The sequence below is a fragment of the Delphinapterus leucas genome, chromosome 1 (assembly GCF_059928025.1).
Source record: "Delphinapterus leucas isolate spDelLeu-1000000601 "Yukka" chromosome 1, BTC_Dleu_Yukka2, whole genome shotgun sequence".
Classification (NCBI taxonomy): Eukaryota; Metazoa; Chordata; class Mammalia; order Artiodactyla; family Monodontidae; genus Delphinapterus; species Delphinapterus leucas.
The window spans coordinates 7,055,798-7,075,027 of record NC_143129.1 but is presented as its reverse complement, the minus strand read 5'-3'; the positions used below and the strand labels follow the sequence as shown (position 1 = coordinate 7,075,027).

The following is a 19,230-nucleotide window of genomic DNA, read 5'->3' as shown; positions in this document are numbered from 1 at the left end:
TTTATCACAAAAGCAATACACGTTCTGGAGGAAAATGTGAACTAGGGGTTGGCAAACCCTGGCCCACTGGCCAAATCTGGCTCACCACCTGTTTTTAAATAAAGTTTTACTGGCACACAGCCATGCTCTTTAATGTACATACTGTCTGCGGCTGCTTTAATGCCACCCAGCCTTGTCGAGTAGTTGTAAGAGGGATCAAATGGCCACAAAGCCTAATAAGATATTTACTGTCTGGCCTTTACAGTAAAAGCTCGCCAGCCCCTGATGTAAAGTATACAAAAGGGTGTGTGGTAAAAGATAAAATCCCTCTCCCCGAACCCCCCTCCAAATCCCACTCCCCAGGGGTAATTACTGCTAATAGTTTCTTGTAAACCTTCCAGAAAGAATTTTCTATGCAGATATAAACAAATATGTATGGATCCATAGCTCCATTTTTATACAAACGAAAAATTCTTTACTTCGGTTAAGCATATTCCCTTGAGAAGTTTGCATACCTTTTAAAATAACTGGAGGCACGCTGGGTTACAGCAAAACTTGGTTTGATAGTCATGGAGCGAAGGGTTTTCCATGTGCTTTGGGAGCGTGGTGATTCCTTCATCGGATCCTAGGATCTTGTTTTCCCTGTGGTATGAAGGGAAAACTAGAGTTGGAAGATCCATTGCTGGTCAAGGAGAGGCGAGAAAAGAACCAGCCACGTCTCCTACACCGAACAGGGGAACGGCTGCACACAGGCACCTCTAGCCCCCTCCCTCTGGGCTAGTTCCTGCCACTTTGCCTTCCTCCTTGTTTTTGTGAGACGTTGCACATAGTCACCCAAGATGCTAACCCTGGAGGAGGCTGGGTCAGAGGTGCACGCGGGGGACCTCCCCGCCCATTTCTCTCCAATTTCCTGTGAACCTCTAATGATTTCATAATAGGTTTTAAAAAAAATCCAGTCCTCTCGGCACAAGGCAGACTTCCTTCGAGGGGCCCCCAGGGCTCGCCCCGCCGGGCTTGTCCTCCAGCGTCCCCCTCGCTGTTCCCCCCGTCCCCGGCCCTGCTACCCAGCCTGAGGAGCCCCAACGCACAACCAGCTCCCTGCACAGCCTTTGCAGGGACTGTTTTTCAGCCCTAAAATCATTTTCCAATGTTCCCACCTGAAGAGCTTTGGTTCTTTCAACACTCAAAGGCCTTCTCGTTTGTTATAACCCTTTCCTTCTCCGTAGTAGAAAAGAGCGTCATTTTGGTGCCATTGCAGACCGTCTCAGAGAGCTGAAAAGATTTTCTGCCCACCAGATGAGGAAACTAAAGCTTTTTGGGGTTAAATGTGGGGCACTCGGCCTTGGACCCCCCAGCCAATATTCCTGGAGAAAGTCCTGAGGGCGTCAGGTCACTGTCTCCATAGGACTGTGGACACCTGGCCCGGGCTGCCCCTTGTCACACCTGCTCAAGCCGAGGGCACTGGATTCTGTGCTGCTTTTTCTCCTACTAGACTGGGAGCCTCTTGAGGATGGGGATCATTTCCTACCTGTTTTTTTTTTTATCCCTTAACCTTTGTTGATGTTGAAGCGTGATTGGCACTCAGTAAAGGCTTGTTGAGAGCATGATCCCCAAAACTGAAGAATGTGGACGAGGAGGTGGTGGTTCCTCCTCCCTCTCCCGCGGCGAGACTTGCCCTAAGCCTCACGCCGTCTCCTTTAAACCCACCGTGTCTGTGTCCGCCCCCTGTGCTTGGCCCCTAGAACTCCGGATCAAGAGGCAGAACTCCTCGGACAGCATCTCGAGCCTCAACAGCATCGCCAGTCACTCCAGTATCGGCAGCAGCAAGGAGGCCGATGCCAAAAAGAAGAAGAAGAAGAGCTGGGTAGGTGAAGGTTTGGGGGAGCCGCGTGGGACGCTGGGGGACCACACCACCTCAGCACGGGAGCCAGCCTTCCAGAACTCACCACGATGAGCCCCATCTGATAGGAGACCCCGGTGGCGTCTGCCCAGAGCGAGGTCTGCCGCAGCTACCTGCCCCCTCCCCCCGCCAGCCATCCCCTCCAGCCCTGCACACATCTGATGGGCAACAGGAGACACGCAGAAGGGAACGCCCCATCTGTCTCCACCCACTCCCATACTGTGGACAGAAGATTTTATGAACAAAGCCACTCATTCTAGATGCTCCTGGAGGTCACTTCTTCAGCTTTTTGGAGAGGCATTTGTGGAACTTTCCAGATTACCTCAAAAGGAACCTTTGTATCACCTGACCGGTCCAGAGAGTGTTGTTTCGGTTGGTTGTTTGTTTCCCAGATAACCCTAAACCGACTTGGGATGCCCTTTCTGACACTATCGAGGCAGATGGAAAACACCTCCAGCCCCTCTGCTGCCCATGTGGAGGAGGGGGGCCCCCACGAGGGCATGTGCCACCCGCTGTCCCCGTGTGATGAGCCCCCCACAGACCTTTGTGTAGTCCAGACAGGGGCCGCCGTGTGAAATGAGTGATTAAGTGTTGCTTCTTTTTTTTTTTTTTTTCCCTTCAAAATGCTGACTTCAAATCCCTATTTTTTTCCAGGTCTACGAGGTAAGACACTCACTCCTCTCCGTTTTCTCTTTGCCTTTGCCGTACCCTCCCCATCTCCAGAGCAAGCCCCTCCCCCTAAACAGAGACGGCCACTCACGAGACTAACTGTGACCACCTCCGCCAAGCCCGTAACGCCCCTCCCCCCCTGCATGTCCATCCACGGCCGCCCCACGAGGACAGAGGAGAGGTCTGGTCGGGCGCCAAGCGGGAGGGCTCTGCCTCCTGCCGCGCCCCGACCCCATTCCAAAGTCCACCTGTTATAAAAGCAGCCAGACCGCGCTCCCCCTGTCCGGAAAGCTAGCGCCCTGATCTTTTGATCCATCAAACCCTAGAAGCCCCTACTGGAAGACATTGCCAGAGGCCAGTTCAGTTTGGGGGTAGCCTCAAGATTTAGCTCTGGAGTGAGATGAACCAGAGAGAGGTGAGCGCTGGACCTCAGGTTACTCTAGAGCCTGAAGCCCTCTGAGCAGCCATGGGGTTTCCAAAGACTTTTCAGGCATTAGGGTATACAAGTCTAAGACAAACAGAAAGTGAACCCAGAATTTCCATGACAAACCAGACACGTTAAGGTCCACTCAAACCCTGTCCCAACATTGCGCTGGGTGTTGTGAGGACAGGAAACACGGAGTCTGGAGAATTGCCAGGGAGACAAAAATACTGCCCATATAAAACTGATAACAAGCCAGCAGTGTCAAAGGCTTAATTCAGTGAGTGAGGCTCAGGGAGCTCACAGACGAGAGACCCGTTCCGGAAGGCAGGCCCCAGGGGACTAAAGCTACGGTGGTGGGATCGTGATGGGCAGAGAGGGGTACGCAGAGCTTCCTGCAGACCCTGGTCAGAAGAGGCGGCAGGCAGGGAGCAGTTCCCTCCCCCAGAGCCTGACCGAGGGGCACGGGGAGGAAGGACCTGAGTGCAGGGGTTACTGAGCCTTGAGTCTTAGTGCAGCATCGCCCCAGGTGAGTTCCACAGCAGCCCTTCAAGGTGCTCGGATCTGAGGAACGCTGCCTTCTACACACGCGTATCTCAGGACAGAGTCCCGGTTCATTTTGCTGGATCCACTGTTTCTGGAACTCATTTGACCACGGAATCCCTCACCACATCACACCACGCAATGCACTGCCCAGCAGTTCTGCTTTGGGGACACGGAACCACACAGAGAGCACTGTTCCCACTTAGGATCTCAGTGATCTTAGAGGGCGGGTGCTCCCGGCAGACGGGTGTCACAGGACCTGTTCCTGCATGTGCACACACACGTGCACGCACACACATACAACTCACACACACACACACTAACTCATTCGTACACACTGGTACACACGTATACACTCATACACACACACGGCTTCCCGGGAGGCAGGGGCCAGCGAAGTCTTCATCGGGTAGAAAATCAGGAAGCCCGAGTCCTAGTCCCGGGTCTCCACCCCTGCAGAGAACGGTGCTTCCTGACGCTCTGAGCCACGTGATGGCATGTCCCCCGCACACACACTCCCTCCCTCACATCCCCATCACCAGATGGGTCTTCCTGTGTCCCGCCTGGTAGAGACCCTGACACGCCCCGCCCGCAGTGCCAGCCACCACCTGCAGCTTTCCCAGGCTCCAGGAGACACATGGAAAGAGTGCCCTGAGATTTGCACTCTCTTCTCCTGCTGTCCCAGCCATCTGGTTTGCTTTGACCCCTCCTTTACTCTCGGTGTCCGGCTGCCGCTCTGTCTCCCTGTGTGTGTGCGCATGCTAAGTGGATGCATGTGACGGGTGTGGGACAGAACCCTGGTTTCCCTCCCTCATCCCTAACACCCAGCTCATCAACACCCAAGACCAAGCCAGTTACGGTCAGATTATAATCCCCTGCATACTCGGAGGAAATGCTGGGAGGTGGCCCTTATTCTGGGACATTTGAGTGGAAATAGTCGAAAGCTCTTGTATCTGGTTGTTTTCACCATCCTGTAATGTGCGGAGCACAGGAGGCGCTAAAAGAAGCTTGGTTCCACTCCCTTCTGTTGATTGGACAGAATCGTAGTGCAAGTTTCTGGTGGGTAGATTCTGATCCGATGAGCCCTGCTGAGAGGTGGGTCCTGAGGCCCAGGTGAGCCAGGCTGCAGACCGGGCAGTTGCTGGTCTGCGGGAGGTGGGATGGGGTCGCCGAGAGACACACCTTGTGTCCCGGGGCCTCCCCTCCGTCCCTTCATGGGTGCGGCTCCCCCACGGGGGCAGGGAAGGCCCAGAAAGTTCCCACAGCACAGCAGCAAGTCCCACTCTCTCTCAGCCCGAATTCCTAGGCGAGTCTCCCGTCTGTATTCCATGAAGCCAGTGAAGCCTTTGGGGGAGGCCTGCTTACCGACACATCCCTGCCTCTGGCCTCTGTCTCAGAAGCCCCTCTGCCCTCACCGTCTCCAGCGCGGAGCCCTGACTGCTCTCTCCCCGGATCTGCTTTGTTCTAGCTCCGAAGTTCCTTCAACAAAGCCTTCAGCATAAAGAAGGGGCCCAAGTCCGCTTCCTCCTACTCTGACATCGAGGAGATCGCCACGCCCGACTCCTCGGCCCCCTCGTCCCCCAAACTGCAGCACCAGGCTACGGAGACTGCTTCGCCCTCCATCAAGTCCTCCGCCTCGTCCTCCGCGGGCACCGACGCCCCCGAGTGAGTGTCCCCCACTGCAGCCCCCTCCCCGGGCAGTGGGGCCGGTTACCGTCACCCGCGGGCTCAGCGGCTAACGCCCGCCGCTCCCTGCCTCCTTCCAGGGGCCCCGCTCCCCCGGCCCCCCACGCCCGGCTGTTCCAGGGCAGCGAGGAGGAGGAGCCGGAGAAGAAGGAGGTGTCCGAGCTGCGCTCCGAGCTGTGGGAGAAGGAGATGAAGCTCACGGACATCCGCCTGGAAGCCCTCAACTCGGCCCACCAGCTGGACCAGCTGCGGGAGACCATGCACAACATGCAGGTCAGTTCCGGGCGGGGCCGGGGGGCCGCGGGGCGGGGGCAGGGAGGGGCTCCTGGACGGGGCAGGGCTCCTGGACGGGGAGGGGGCGGGGCCGCGGGACCCGGCGGCAGAGGCTCCAGACGCCCCCCACACACACCCCCGTTCTTGCCGCAGTTGGAGGTGGACCTGCTGAAAGCTGAGAACGACCGGCTGAAGGTGGCCCCGGGGCCCTCGGCGAGCTCCGCTGCAGGGCAGGCCCCGGGATCTTCGGCTCTGCCATCCCCTCGCCGCTCCCTGGGCCTGGCGCTCAGCCATCCCTTCAGCCCGAGCCTCGCAGATACAGGTACCTGTTGGGGAGAAGGACAGGGTTCGCCCCCGATCGACGTGGTGCGGCTTCCTTGGGCCAGGGACGTAGCAGTGCTGCCGCCAAGTCGCTGCTGGTGTCCTGAGACACCGAGGGTTGTTGTGGTCCTAAGACCTTAATCACTGTTCAGGTTTGGTCTCCAGTTCCAATTTTGGGTTAGATAAAAACTTATCTGGAGAGACTTCCCTGGTGGCGCAGTGGTTGGGAGTCCGCCTGCCAATGCAGGGGACACGGGTTCGAGCCCTGGTCCGGGAAGATCCCACATGCCACGGAGCAACTAAGCCCGTGCGCCACTACTGAGGCTGCACTCTAGAGCCCACGAGCCACAACTACTGAAGCCCACGCCCCTAGAACCTGTGCTCCGCAACAAGAGAAGCCACCGCAATGAGAAGCCCGCACACCACCATGAAGAGTAGCCCTGGCTCGCAGCAACTGGAGAAAGCCCGTATGCAGCAATGAAGACCCAACGCAGCCAAAATTTAAAAAAAAAAACTTATCTGGAAAGGCTAGTGGCAGGAAGATGTAGGAAAGCCTGTGGATACCCCCAAACCAACAGTCTTTTCTCACTTCCAGACCTGTCTCCCATGGATGGTATCAGCACCTCTGGTCCAAAGGAGGAAGTGACTCTTCGGGTGGTGGTGAGGATGCCCCCACAGCACATCATCAAAGGGGTAAGGAACTTCGCGGGGTGGGGGGGGTGACACTGTCATTTCTACCCAAGGACATCTGGGCTCTCAGGACCCCCGAACCCACAGCACTCAGCTCCCAAGGCCTTTTACGTTCTCCCCTTCTTGGAGCCGTCTGCCCTGGGCTCACGTGCATCTACCCTGGCCTCACAGGACTTGAAGCAGCAGGAGTTCTTCCTGGGGTGCAGCAAGGTCAGCGGGAAAGTTGACTGGAAGCTGCTGGATGACGCTGTTTTCCAAGTGTTCAAGGTAAGGGATGCGAGAACTCTGAGGGTTTGCTGGTCCTCTGATGACACTGGGGTCTGGGGGCCTCTGAGGTTTGTGCAGGAGTGCTCAGTGGGACAGACATCGCGCCTCCTCTTCCCCATCGACTTCTGTGCCTGTAGCACTACCTTCCTCGTGGCCTTCATGTCTGTGTGTGTGTCCTGCGCATCTCCTTTCTCTCCCTCTGTCCCGTCAGGACTACATTTCTAAGATGGACCCAGCCTCGACGCTGGGACTAAGCACCGAGTCCATCCACGGCTACAGCGTCAGCCACGTGAAACGGCTCCTGGATGCGGAGCCCCCGGAGCTGCCCCCCTGCCGCCGAGGGGTCAACAACATAGCAGTCTCCCTCAAAGGTCAGTCCCTGCTTCTGGGTGTGGGGCTGAGGAATGCGGGGTGGAGACCGTCGGGTGGTCCGTCACGCGTTCCTTGAGCAAGAACTGGTTGCGGGGCTACAGGGTGAAGGTCACCGTGAAGGTCACCGTGAGGTGCAAGATGAACGAGCCCGGGCCCGACCTGTCCCAGGGAGGTTGTCGTTTGCAGGACATTTCTGCCCGGCCTGGGCTTCCCCTCCGCCCACCCCCGCAGTGCACGGCCTGCCCCACGTGTCCAGAGCCAGGCCTGGGGGTTCCCGCGGGGTCCCCGGGTGAGGAAGGTGAGCCTCAGGGCGCCGCCCAGGCTCACACCATCGGGGGCTGGGGTCCAGGTCTCAAGGAGAAGTGTGTGGACAGCCTGGTGTTTGAGACGCTCATCCCCAAGCCCATGATGCAGCACTACATCGGCCTTCTACTCAAGCACCGGCGCCTTGTCCTCTCCGGCCCCAGTGGCACCGGCAAGACCTACCTGACCAACCGCCTGGCCGAGTACCTGGTAGAGCGCTCCGGCCGCGAGGTCACCGAGGGCATCGTCAGCACCTTCAACATGCACCAGCAGTCCTGCAAGGTGGCTGCCACCCCGCCTGCCCCGTCCTCCCTCCCCTTCCTCGCCGCTGCCTTGACCTCCCTGCCCCTCGGTGACCCCCTTTCCCATCTCAGCCCTGCTCCAGTCTCCTCCCTCCCCGGGCCTCCGGGAGCTCCCACCCCAGCAGGGACCGCGGTCCACACTCTGTCCCCTCGTGTCCCAGTGGCCCTCTGCCCGCCTCGTCAGTCCCCCCCCCTTCTCTTTCATTTCCTTTCTTTCCAGGATTTGTCCCTGACTGTGGGCTTCTGTCAGGGAAGCACTCAGAACTGTCATTACTGTGCTGTCCCCTGCCAGGTCCCGCTGCCTCCCCAGTTCCCCCCGATGCTGTGCCGTGGCTTCAAACCTTGGCCCCCGCCTCCGCCCCACGGGGAGGCGCGTCCATTAGGAGTGGTTCCTGGTGTAAATCCATTGAAGAAAAGCGTGTGTTCCCCAGCCCTGTGGGCTCTAGGGGCCACTGCTTCAGAAGGTGGCTTCGGGCCTCCGGGCCACTGCTGGTCAGCCTGGGGCGGTGTCTTCCGTAGCTCCAGGTCCAAGCGCGTCAAACAGGAACCGGGGCCCCAGGGCATCCGGAGCCAGCTCAGCTTCTCTGAAACCCTCCTCTTCAAGGCTCATCCAGGGGCTCACTGCTCCCGATGTTGACCCACTGCCTGTTCTCATTTCAGGATCTGCAGCTGTATCTCTCCAACCTGGCTAACCAGATAGACCGGGAAACGGGAATTGGGGATGTCCCCCTGGTGATCCTGCTGGATGACCTGAGTGAGGCAGGCTCCATCAGCGAGCTGGTCAACGGGGCCCTGACCTGCAAGTATCACAAATGGTAAGCTGGAGTCGGGACCAGCTTCATCACGGTGGGCAGCAGGGGAGCCCGGTCCAGCCCAAGCTGTGAGCTTTCCACGGGCGTCGGGGGAGGGTACGCGGCAGAAAGCCAGCGTTCAGACAAGTCTACGCAAATCTTTTCTCTCGCTTCCCACAGTCCCTATATTATTGGCACCACTAATCAGCCGGTGAAGATGACCCCCAATCACGGCTTGCATCTGAGCTTCAGGTAAGGGCTGGGGCCCTGGATGAGCCTTCCAACCCTACCCGAGTCGGTAAACCAGTTCAATCCAGGATGCGGCCAGAGGAGCAGCAGAAGGAAAGGGAAGTAGCGCAGCCCTGTGGGCTGGGGAGAGAGCAGGTGTGTGTGTGCTGTGGCAGTGCGGGGGGAGACGGAGCCACTGAGACAGGAAAGGACTGTAAAGCTGAGAGGTGCGGCTTCGTGGCTGAGGTTCGGGTTCTGTGCCCGCACGCCCCCTGTCCAGGCCAGTGAGGTCAGATGGTTACCTGCGGGGGGGGTCACCGATCCGAGAGTCAGCTCTGCCGCGGCCCTGAGTTCAGCGGACCCCACGGGCATTGGTGGGAGGAGGGGGGGATGGGCCCGCGGGGGATGAGCCGGACACGCCCCCGCGCACTCCGCCCCACCCTTCGCGTCCCTGGCCGCAGGATGCTGACCTTCTCCAACAACGTGGAGCCCGCCAACGGCTTCCTGGTTCGCTACCTGAGGAGGAAGCTGGTGGAGTCGGACTGCGACGTCAACGCCAACAGGGAGGAGCTGCTGCGGGTGCTGGACTGGGTGCCCAAGCTGTGGTACCACCTGCACACCTTCCTGGAGAAGCACAGCACCTCGGACTTCCTCATCGGTATGGCCCGCCCTGCCACGGCCTCCTGCGCCACACCTGGGGGCCGGGGTCGGGGGCACTCCCTTTCCTTCTCATGTCTTCAGCGCATAGAGTCACCGACCCTGTGCCCGAGTCACTGCGCAAGCGCCCCCAGCGCAGTCCGCACCCTGAGTCAGCCGTCAGAGAGCTGACCCCTCGCCCTCATTTCCCCACGATTACTGGGAAGAAGGGGGGAAGGGATTTCGGGGGAGTTCAAAGCTTCCCCTCGCTCCCCCACCTCCCGTCCACCCAGGGAGGCATCGTTCACGAGGCTACAGCCAGGCTCTCAGCTCCCGCCCGTCCTGACCTCAGTCTCAGTTTAGCCCAGCCCAGTGCTTCTTTCAACCCTGTGGTTATGAGACCCTCTGCCTGGTGTAAAGGAGTCAAGGGGGCAGATGACCAGGGAGAGAGCAAGGTTCTCGGCCGTCTTCACGGCCCCATCCTCTTCCCAGGCCCCTGCTTCTTTCTGTCCTGCCCCATCGGCATTGAGGACTTCCGGACCTGGTTCATTGACCTATGGAACAACTCCATCATTCCCTACCTGCAGGAAGGGGCCAAGGACGGCATCAAGGTGAGCCCGCCCTCGACTCCGGTGAGCCCGCCCTCGACTCCGCTCAGCCCAGACACCAGGCTGGCCCACCTCACAGAGCGGAAACAGGGTTAGACACGGGGCCACGGAGATCTTTAGGGTCTCCTCCTGACAGGTCGGGTGAGGCACTGGACAGACCACGCTGCTTTCCTGCCTTCGGCCAGCGTTCAGCGAATCGCTAAATGACCGCTGACCCTGGGGCCGTGTGTCCAGCGCTAGGCCTTCTGGCTCTGCTCTAGGGATCAGGGCAGTTAGAGAAATAATTGAGCAAAGAATTAAGTAAAACCCTATTACAGCCTTAGCTCATTACTAACTACTAATAAAAACGTTACTCTGGCCAAGTTACTTAAACTGTTCAATATCCTCGTGTAAAAAAGGAGGTGGTATAAATTCTGTTCTGCCTAAATCACTGGCAGTGTTGCGAAGGCAAATGAAATAAGTGAAAACACGTGTAAAAGTAAAAGTTAGAATAAGAACTTGGTGTGAAAGGAAAATGTCATTTTTTTAAAAAACCTCCTTAGTTTTCTCACCTGTTAATTAGGGCATGATCCAATGACCTGTGATGTGGTGACTAGACCCTACTGGTCACGTATTATCCATAGAAGTAATGTGTCACTGTGATAGACACTGCCTGATGATATGGTAGATTTCTAGAGATGCAGTGTATCATTATTTCATTTAATTTGCATTATTATTAATAGTTTTCCAACTTACATCATTTTTTTAAAGCTCTTTTGTGTTTTTTTAAAATTAATTAATTAATTAATTTTTGGCTGAGTTGGGTCTTTGTTGCTGCACGCGGGCTTTCTCTAGTTGCGGAGAGCGGGGGCTACTCTTCGTTGCGGTGCGCAGGCTTCTCATTGCGGTGGCTTCCCTTGTTGAGGAGCACGGGCTCTAGGCGCGCGGGCTTCAGTAGTTGTGGCTCACGGGCTTCAGTAGTTGTGGCTCGCGGGCTTAGTTGCTCCGCAGCACGGGGGATCTTCCCGGACCAGGGCCTGAACCCATGTCCCCTGCCTTGGCAGGCGGATTCTTAACCACTGCGCCACCAGGGAAGTCCCCTGACTTACATCATTTTTACACAGATAATATCTCATTTCAACAAAGGTGAAATTTCTTTCAAAAGGTATTACTAAACTGAAAGAATTTCTTACTTGGAAAATAAAATCGTGGGGTCGTAAGATTTGTCCATGTTAAGTCTTAATGCAGTCTGCCAAATTGTCCTCCAAAATGGTTTCTACCAATTTATGCCAACTTATTTTACTTCCCTTGTTGGGAAACCCAAAGGAAACCCCACAGGGATCAGAGCCTCAAGCTTTACGTTTGAGGAAGTACACACGCCATCAGGAGACTCCACGAACAAGCCTCTCATCTGCGGGTTCCTCGCCCAGTGATCACATTTCTCCTTCTCTCCAGGTTCACGGGCAGAAAGCTGCCTGGGAGGACCCCGTCGAGTGGGTCCGGGACACTCTTCCCTGGCCGTCAGCCCAACAAGACCAGTCAAAGCTGTACCACCTGCCCCCACCCACCGTGGGCCCTCACAGCATTGCTTCGCCCCCTGAGGACAGGACGGTCAAGGACAGCACCCCCAGCTCCCTGGACTCCGACCCGCTGGTGAGTAGAGGCCGCTCTAAGGCAAAAGTCAGAGTGTCACAGAACTGAACCCTCGTCCACAGCCCGCTGGGGCCCGGAGGCCGGGACAAGCATGAGGCCAGGGGGTGGGAAACTCTGGCCGTCAGAACCCTGGGCTAAGCTACACAGTGTCACCCGCCAGCAAGGTGTGTGTCCTCTAGCAAAGACCCGGGTCTGGGCGGAGCCCAGGTGGGAACGGCGGCCAGAGCAGGAGAGCAGTGGGACCCACGGGTGCTTGCCCTGGTGCCATCCTGCGGGCTGCTGCGGTGCCATCCTGCGGGCTGCTGCGGGCTGCTGCGGTCCTTTCCAAGGAGCCCTTGGAAAGTAAGCTGAGACAAGTGACAAACTAGGGGAAATGTCTGCAGTGCTTGTAGCCAAGAGAGGATTGACACCCAGAACACGTGACCCTTCCCCCCAAAACTGCCACGCAGAACAACAATGGGCAAAGGAGGCAAGGGGCAGGCATTGACTAAAGGAAACGCAAAGGGCCAATAAAGGGACTTCCCTGGTGGCGCAGTGGTTAAGAATCTGCCTGTCAATGCAGGGCACACGGGTTCGAGCCCTGGTCCGGGAAGATCCCACATGCCGCGGAGCAACTAAGCCCGTGAGCCACAATTGCTGAGCCTGCGCTCTAGAGCCCGCGAGCCACAACTACTGAGCCTGTGTGCCACAACTCCTGAAGCCCACGTGCCTAGAGCCCGTGCTCCGCAACAGGAGAAGCCACCGCAATGAGAAGCCCACACACCGCAACCAAGAGTAGCCCCCGCTCTCCGCAACTAGAGAAAGCCCGCGCGCAGCAACGAAGACCCAACACAGCCAAAAATAAATAAATAGATTAATTAATTTAAAAAATACTATTTATAAAAAGGGCCAATAAAAACAGAAGAAGACCCTTCCCCTCTCTAATCACTGAGGAGACGTGTATTACAACAAGGAGATAACTGTTTCACATTTGCAGAATCGTGTGTGTGGGGAGGCTCGGACCTTTGTTCTGCTGGTGGGGGCATTTGTCAGTCACTGTTTTGGAGGATGATTTGGCAGATGGTCTGAAAAACTTAACATGCACAAACTCCAGGACCTAATTTTACCTTTTCGAGTAGGAGATTCCTCTACTTTAGTCCTAAGACATTTTATTTAAATTTTGACCTTGTAGAAAACAGATGTCCTCTGTGTCAAAAGGCTTTTAAATCGGGAGGGTGCTAATGTCATGGAAACGGAAGCTGGAAGGCAGAGCCACGGAGAGGCAATGAGGCTTCCTTAGCTGAATGGAGAGTCAGAGTCGTGAAGTGTTGAGGGAAACTGAGGGAAGAAGGGCGGGAGGTGGGACTTCCCCGGAGGTCCAGTGGTTAAGACTCCGCACTTCCAATGCAAGGGGTGCGGGTTCGATCCCTGGTCGGGGAACTAAGATCCCACGTGCCGCGCGGCCACAGCTCAGGCCCCGCTGAAGCGATGAGGTGGGAACTAGGTAGAAGCAGGTCCTAAGGGCACTGGGTGCAGCCGCTGGGCCGTGGTCTGTTACAAGGAGAGCTGTTAGACGGTCTTTGGGCCCTTCCCACCTCCTCCTGGGGCTGGCCGGGGAGCGCTGGCACCTTGCAGGGAGGAGGTGGCTCTGCCCTCTGGCCTTCCCTGCACATCACGGCCAGAGCAGCACCCTACCTGCCCGTCACTCCCGAGGGCTGGTTCCCACATTCGAGCTTACACACAGGGTGGAAGCAGTCATCTTGGCCTCTTCCTGAACCAGCCGCAAACTCTCTGGGCTCTCAGCCCCCTGCAGACGCAGGACCAGACCCACAGTCTGGTTTTCTGTGTTTCCCAAAGCCCCAACTCTCCGTAACTGTCTCTCCGCCCCTCTCTAGATGGCCATGCTGCTGAAACTTCAGGAGGCCGCCGATTACATCGAGTCTCCAGACCGAGAAAGCATCCTGGACCCCAACCTCCAGGCCACGCTCTGAGGGCCCGGCATCCAGTCACAGGACAGCAGGACGCGGCCACTGCTGCGCGCAGCCTCCTCTTCCCCGCTTCCTCCTGGGCGCCGGCTCTCTGGCCACGAGGACAGGAGGGGGGAGGTGGAAGGAGGGGGCGGCTTCCTGGTGCTGCACCTTCAAGAACGCCCGGTGGGACTGGTGGGTGGACCTGTGTCCCCAGGTACATTTCCTGGCCTCCTCTTGTGACTTTGGGGAAAAGATGATCCTGGGTCTTTTTCCTTGATTTCTTGTCTCAATTACAAACTCCTGAGCTTTCTGGGGAGGGGTTCAGAAGACATCAAACAAGCCTGCAGTAGTTCCTAACTGATGCTCACAGACAACTCAGAGACACGGCCCCGTGGGGGAATCTGCTGGGGGAGGCGGCGGCTCCCCAGACCTTCCCACGGACCCTGCCCAGTTCCATCGCCACTGCCAACAGCTCTCCCCGCACCCCAAGATTTGGCTGCAGCCCAGAAAAAGAAGCATGTGATTTAAAAACGTTTAAATCAATCTGTAAAGGGTTTAAAAAAAAAAAAAAAAAAAGGAAAAGCTGAAGCTGGAGGGAGGAAATCCATTTGCCTGGGCAGAGAGCGTGCCACCCGCCCTGCCGTCTGGACCACATGGGGGCACCGACGAGACGGCTGTGATCTGAGAAGCTGCCAGACCCCAGAGGTGCCACCACAGCCTTCAGAGAAGCACCGCCGGCTCCATCTCAGCCTCTAATTTAACACGCATGAGTCAATAAACCCTACTTTTTTTACTTTTTATTTTTGTTTTTTGTTTTGTTTCCATTTCCCCCTCCCATTTGCCTATTTATTCTCCTCCTCTTTTTTTGGTTTGTTTTTTTTCCCATTTCCTCCCACGTCCACGAGATGCTCACGTTGCTTTTCCAAGCCGCTCTTTGGAGAGCCCGATGCCACCTGATTGGTACCAGCTAGACACCGGCCATGCCACTGTGTCTGCCACCCTTGGGGCTCACATGGGACATGTAGCATTGGCTCAGCAGCGGGACACGAGGGACCTCGAGGTCCCTTTTGAGAAAACACATGCCCTGCCTGGAGCCCGGCGGCCAGCCTCTGGAGGAGAGCGCATCGCCTCACCCTGATACAAGATCTAATCTGAGCTTCCCCGTGGACTGGAGGAAAACCGCAAACTGGAAGTCTGTCTGTCCTGGGGCCTGTGGAGCCCCTCGCTGCGCTATTCTGATGGCGACCGCTTTGCCCAACTGAATCCACAATCCCCAGCCGGCCTTTACTGTTGGTTTCGAACAAGTGACTAGTCCCTTAGGAGTGGACATCCATGTGAGATGCTCCCAATCAGAATATAAGGAGTTTGATTTGGTGGCAGAGATCTGCCTTCCAAAGGGATCCACTTTTTGCAGAAGTTGCCCTGAAGTTTCGGCAGTCCTAATTCCTTCATCGGACAAGCACTTACAGGGCGCTTACTGTGTACAAGTCATTAGGTTAAAAAAAAAAAAGACGTGGGCCCTTACGTTCACAGTCTAGCAGGAAATGTTAACTTCCATTAAATGCACACATCTCCTTGTTTTCTGGACCTTCAGGATCACCTGAGAAACGGAGCCAAAACCCCAGGAGCCAGCCAGCGAGAAGCCCGTGATTAGCTGTCCAGCGCACTGGGTTGCCTGGTGAGGCTGCGGTTTGGGGCTCCGCAGACCAGGGATGTGTGATGAGCCTGGGCCCAAGTGTTTGCTCTTCAGATCCCCAAGTGGCACAAGACCTTATCAGAACCTACAGGCACACTAACCAGGATCGCTCTGTCCCGCCAAACCAAGGAGTAGCTGCCTCTGAATCTTCATATCAGAAGACTTTCATTTAGGTCCAAAAGGTGGTCCAGATTGCTCCCTCCAAAAGCTTCTGCATTCACCTGGTGGCCGCCACGGGTGACGGGCTCGTCTCCGCTCGAGACGATGTCTGCTGATGCCGCTAGAGCCGTGGAGACCCCCAGCTCAGCCGGAAAATATGCAATTCTGAGCGGGAAGAGGCTGCTTGTCCAAGGATGGTGCTGACATCACTGCCTTAAGGTCTCTGCCGTGCAGAAGGAGGAAAGCCCCGCAGCTGGGCGTTCTAGCTTGGAAGGACGGGGAGACACCCGAGCGGGCCTTCTCTGGGCTCTGGCCTCTCGTGGCCCCTCCCCGGCTGCAGTCCCGTGGCCGGGCTCAGGCTCCCAGCGCCGTCTCCACCCGGGGGCTGAGCCTTTCTCTCTGTTCTCGGTGCTGCCCAGCCAGTGCCTTCGGTCATGGGCGTTAACTGGCTACTTGAGAAAAAGGAAAGGGGTGACCCTCTTCCTCCATTCCAACTGCCTCAGACCCCCCCAAAGCGATTCCCGCTTCCCTGGTCACCGTGGATACCACCGCGAAGTTTACGTGGATCCTCAGCAGGCTGGCTCTGGAGGCCTCAGGTTCCGGCGTTTCATCTCCGTTCCCGTAGGATCCACCGCCCTGCTCTCGGCTGACTGCCGCGTTTAGCCCGGGTCTCCAGCCGCCTGCCTCCAGAAAGCGGGATCCCATCTGGCGAAGTGGCACTGCCCCTCTGCCTTCCCTCTGGAGCCTGGGCCCCTGGCTGTGGGCGTGCATCATCCCCAGGAATCACGGTGACATGGCGACCGGGGCAGGCCGAAACTCCTCACGGTGCTAGGACCCTCGGGGCGCTCATCCCGAGTCCTCTGGAGCTGAAGCCCGAGCCCCACTGCCTCCACCCTGGAATGAGTGGCAAGTGCAGATCCACAGCATTCTTTCCCACCTACACCCTTGCTTCTTGGTCGAGACCACTGGGATCCCTCAAAAAAGAAAAGCTGGGTCCCAGGGCTAAACTCTCAACGCCCAGCACCTTGAGAAGAATCCGGCCTCTCCAGGACTGGAGTGTGTGCCCTCCCCCCACTCCAGCCCCCAACTCCTTTCCTCACCAAAGCCGGCGAGCAGACCACGTGGCTCAACGCCCAGCCCCGCTTCAGGGCAGAGGTGCGGCCGCGGCCCCTCGTTCCTGGATGAAGGAGACCAACGCGTTTTGTCCAGTGTATTTGTCCTCAGCCCCTGCCTAGGCACAAAAAATAAAGTACTAGGTGATGGAGGCCAGCAGAGGACCCGATGTCTGTGTGTGTCTCTCTCACAAGAGCAGCTGACTGCTGCCACTCCCTATTTTCTGAGCTTCATCGAGTATTTTTTAAAACCTCTGCTTTGAGGCAGCTCTGCGGTGCTTATCTCTGCGTGTGCGTGAGTGTCAGCCCAGCATCTTTGTCACGTGGTTGAGGCCTCGGGAAGCTGCAGGGAAGTTGGGTTTCCTGAGGCCCTGGGGAGCCCCTACTGCAGAGTCCTTAGTGATTGACATGCTAAGCTTTGGTTCTGAATTACCAACCTTCTCACTCATCTATCCATACTCCTTAAGGACCCAAGACAAAATAGTGATTTTTAAAAAATTTTTTTATTTCGTGCTTTCTGGTTTTCCTGGTTTGGGCCTAATCTCACCACTTCTTTGCTCCTAGCTCCCTGAGACAAGAGGGGCACTCTTCAGTCTCTGAGGTCACTTTATTTCCTGTACTTTTCCAAGGGGAGGAAGAAAGCAGCGGTGACCTGCGCCTTCCCACCAGCACCTCACACACACCAACCCTGCCCAGGGGTGAAAGTTGCCTGCATGAGTGGGGCTTGGCCCTGTAAGCTGGGATCAGGGCGAGCCTCCATGCTACGTTAGGGACCCTTTATTGCAAGGCGTTTGGGAGAGGAAGTTGCGCCTGTCCTAATCACACATTTAACGAGGCATTCCTTCTAGGGCTAAAGTCATCTGGGTCACCAAATGTAACTTCTCATCATACTTTTTTCCCTTACCTAAGGGAAGCCTTACCTAAGCTGAAGCTAGTAAGTAGACTCTAGTCTACTAGTAAGCAACCCCCCTCAACTGATGGGATGAAATGTGCTCTTCCAGAGGGTTCACTAGTGGAACCCCAGTACTCTCTTATGTAACTACTAGTGAGTTCTGTCCATGGCCCCCACCAAAGAGGCCGTAAGAAAATGGTCTTAGGGACACTGTGTTCCCAGAAGGCCAGAGCCTGAGGATAATGCTTTATAATTGAATCCATTTTATATATTCATGAGCCCTCAGTCAACCTGATCAGGGATATAGGGGGCCGTCACCTTGGCTTGCCCACTGCTGAGGGTCCACGTGTGCGTGTCAGCTCCAGCCACAGACCCTGCGAGAGACGGCATCGTCTGAACGTGAGGATACCAAGAGAAATTTGGAAGCTGCAGAAATACCAACACAGTGGAAAATTAGCCTGTGTGTACTGGATCCTCCCAGTTTGCTGTTTTGGTTCTTTCTTAGTGGTTATGCCACGGAGAGTTTTGTGTGATAGGCATGGTCATGGAAGTAAGTGAACACTTGGTCCCTTGATTCATCTTGATTCATCTCTTTTTTTTTTTTTTTTTTTTTGGCTGTGCCCCTCGGCTTGCAGGATCTTAGTTCCCTGACCAGGGATTGAACCCAGGCCACAGCAGTGAAAGCACTGAGTCCTAACCACTGGACCGCCAGGGAATTCTCACCTCTTTCATTTCTTTTTTTTTTCTTTTTTTGCCTCCTCTCAACTATTCTGATTTCTAGACAAGTGAGTTAATCGGATAGGCCCCCGTGACAGACATTCCCTACTCAAATTCATAGCCTTCTGCCAAAACAACATATTGTGTGCTGCTATATTTTCTGTGTCGGAACTGGGAGCTGACGCCCACCTCTTTCATTTCTTACTATGTTCTGTTTCCAGACCAGCAGCGTTGGCAGCATCTGAGGACTTGATAGAAATGAAGTTCTCAGAACCCATCCCGGACCTGTTGAATCAGAAACTGGGGAGAAGGCCCAGTGATTCGTGTTTTAACGAACCTCTTGGTAATTCTGCTGCACGCTACAGTTTGCAGCTCACTGTGTTAGGGGAAGCCAAGGGTCGGAGTCCCCACACTGGGGCTTTAGGACCAAAAATAAGGTCCTCGGTTATAATTCAGACTTTAACATTAGTTTCAGAGTGTTCTCGTGCTTCCTCATGATTCTGTTCTTCCTTTCATTTAACAGAAAGGACGGGTATGTGTGCCTTTGGGCAGAAGTTAGGGGGGAATGCTTGCATCTCCTAGTCAAACACAACCTTCAGAGGAAAATGTCATGGCTCTGAGATTCCTAGGGGCTTCCCAGGGGGACGCAGTGGGAGAGCTCTTCCAGGTAGCTCTTCGGCTGGGTGACGTGTCTACTCAGCCTTTTTCTGGTGATATAATAGGATGAGAATGGCTTAAAAAATGTGACTTGCATTTCCATGAAAACTTGTTCTCTTAGCAGCATCCCTCGCCCTTGCCCCAGTTCTAAAGGGCACTGCCAGGTCTGAGAACCTGCGAGAACCTCCTGCCCCCACCCCCAAACACACACACCCCGGCCCTGCTCAGTCCGCAGGAGAGAGGTTGAGGCAGCGGAGTACCAAGTCGTCGGGGTCATCCATCCTTTCCCCGCACCGGGACACACAACTACTCGTGGCGACAGAATAAAAAAAAAATTTTTTTTAATCTGAAAGGAGCTTCATATCTTTCCAAACTCACAGACCCCCACTGGTGGGGCCTTGTGGGAGATGAGGTGCGTACAACTGGT

At 56.0% G+C, this 19,230-nt stretch overlaps 1 protein-coding gene across 4 annotated transcripts in view; it reads left to right on the top strand.

The window, feature by feature from the left end:
- NAV1 (neuron navigator 1) overlaps nt 1–17,747 on the top strand; it is a 212,162-nt gene extending 194,415 nt beyond the window's left edge. For 2 of the 4 annotated variants that reach the window (XM_089903958.1, XM_022561983.3), the window contains 14 exons: nt 1,722–1,843; nt 4,981–5,177; nt 5,279–5,471; nt 5,625–5,793; nt 6,388–6,485; nt 6,654–6,749; nt 6,961–7,120; nt 7,471–7,706; nt 8,387–8,541; nt 8,698–8,769; nt 9,207–9,403; nt 9,874–9,992; nt 11,424–11,621; nt 13,496–17,747. In XM_089903958.1, coding sequence (XP_089760084.1) covers nt 1,722–1,843; nt 4,981–5,177; nt 5,279–5,471; nt 5,625–5,793; nt 6,388–6,485; nt 6,654–6,749; nt 6,961–7,120; nt 7,471–7,706; nt 8,387–8,541; nt 8,698–8,769; nt 9,207–9,403; nt 9,874–9,992; nt 11,424–11,621; nt 13,496–13,591 — 2,108 coding nt within the window. In that variant the 3' untranslated portion in view covers nt 13,592–17,747. The remainder of the gene's footprint in view (nt 1–1,721; nt 1,844–4,980; nt 5,178–5,278; nt 5,472–5,624; nt 5,794–6,387; nt 6,486–6,653; nt 6,750–6,960; nt 7,121–7,470; nt 7,707–8,386; nt 8,542–8,697; nt 8,770–9,206; nt 9,404–9,873; nt 9,993–11,423; nt 11,622–13,495) is intronic. The other 2 variants (XM_089904002.1, XM_089904045.1) reach the window with 2 other exon arrangements.
- Nucleotides 17,748–19,230: the final 1,483 nt, after the last annotated feature.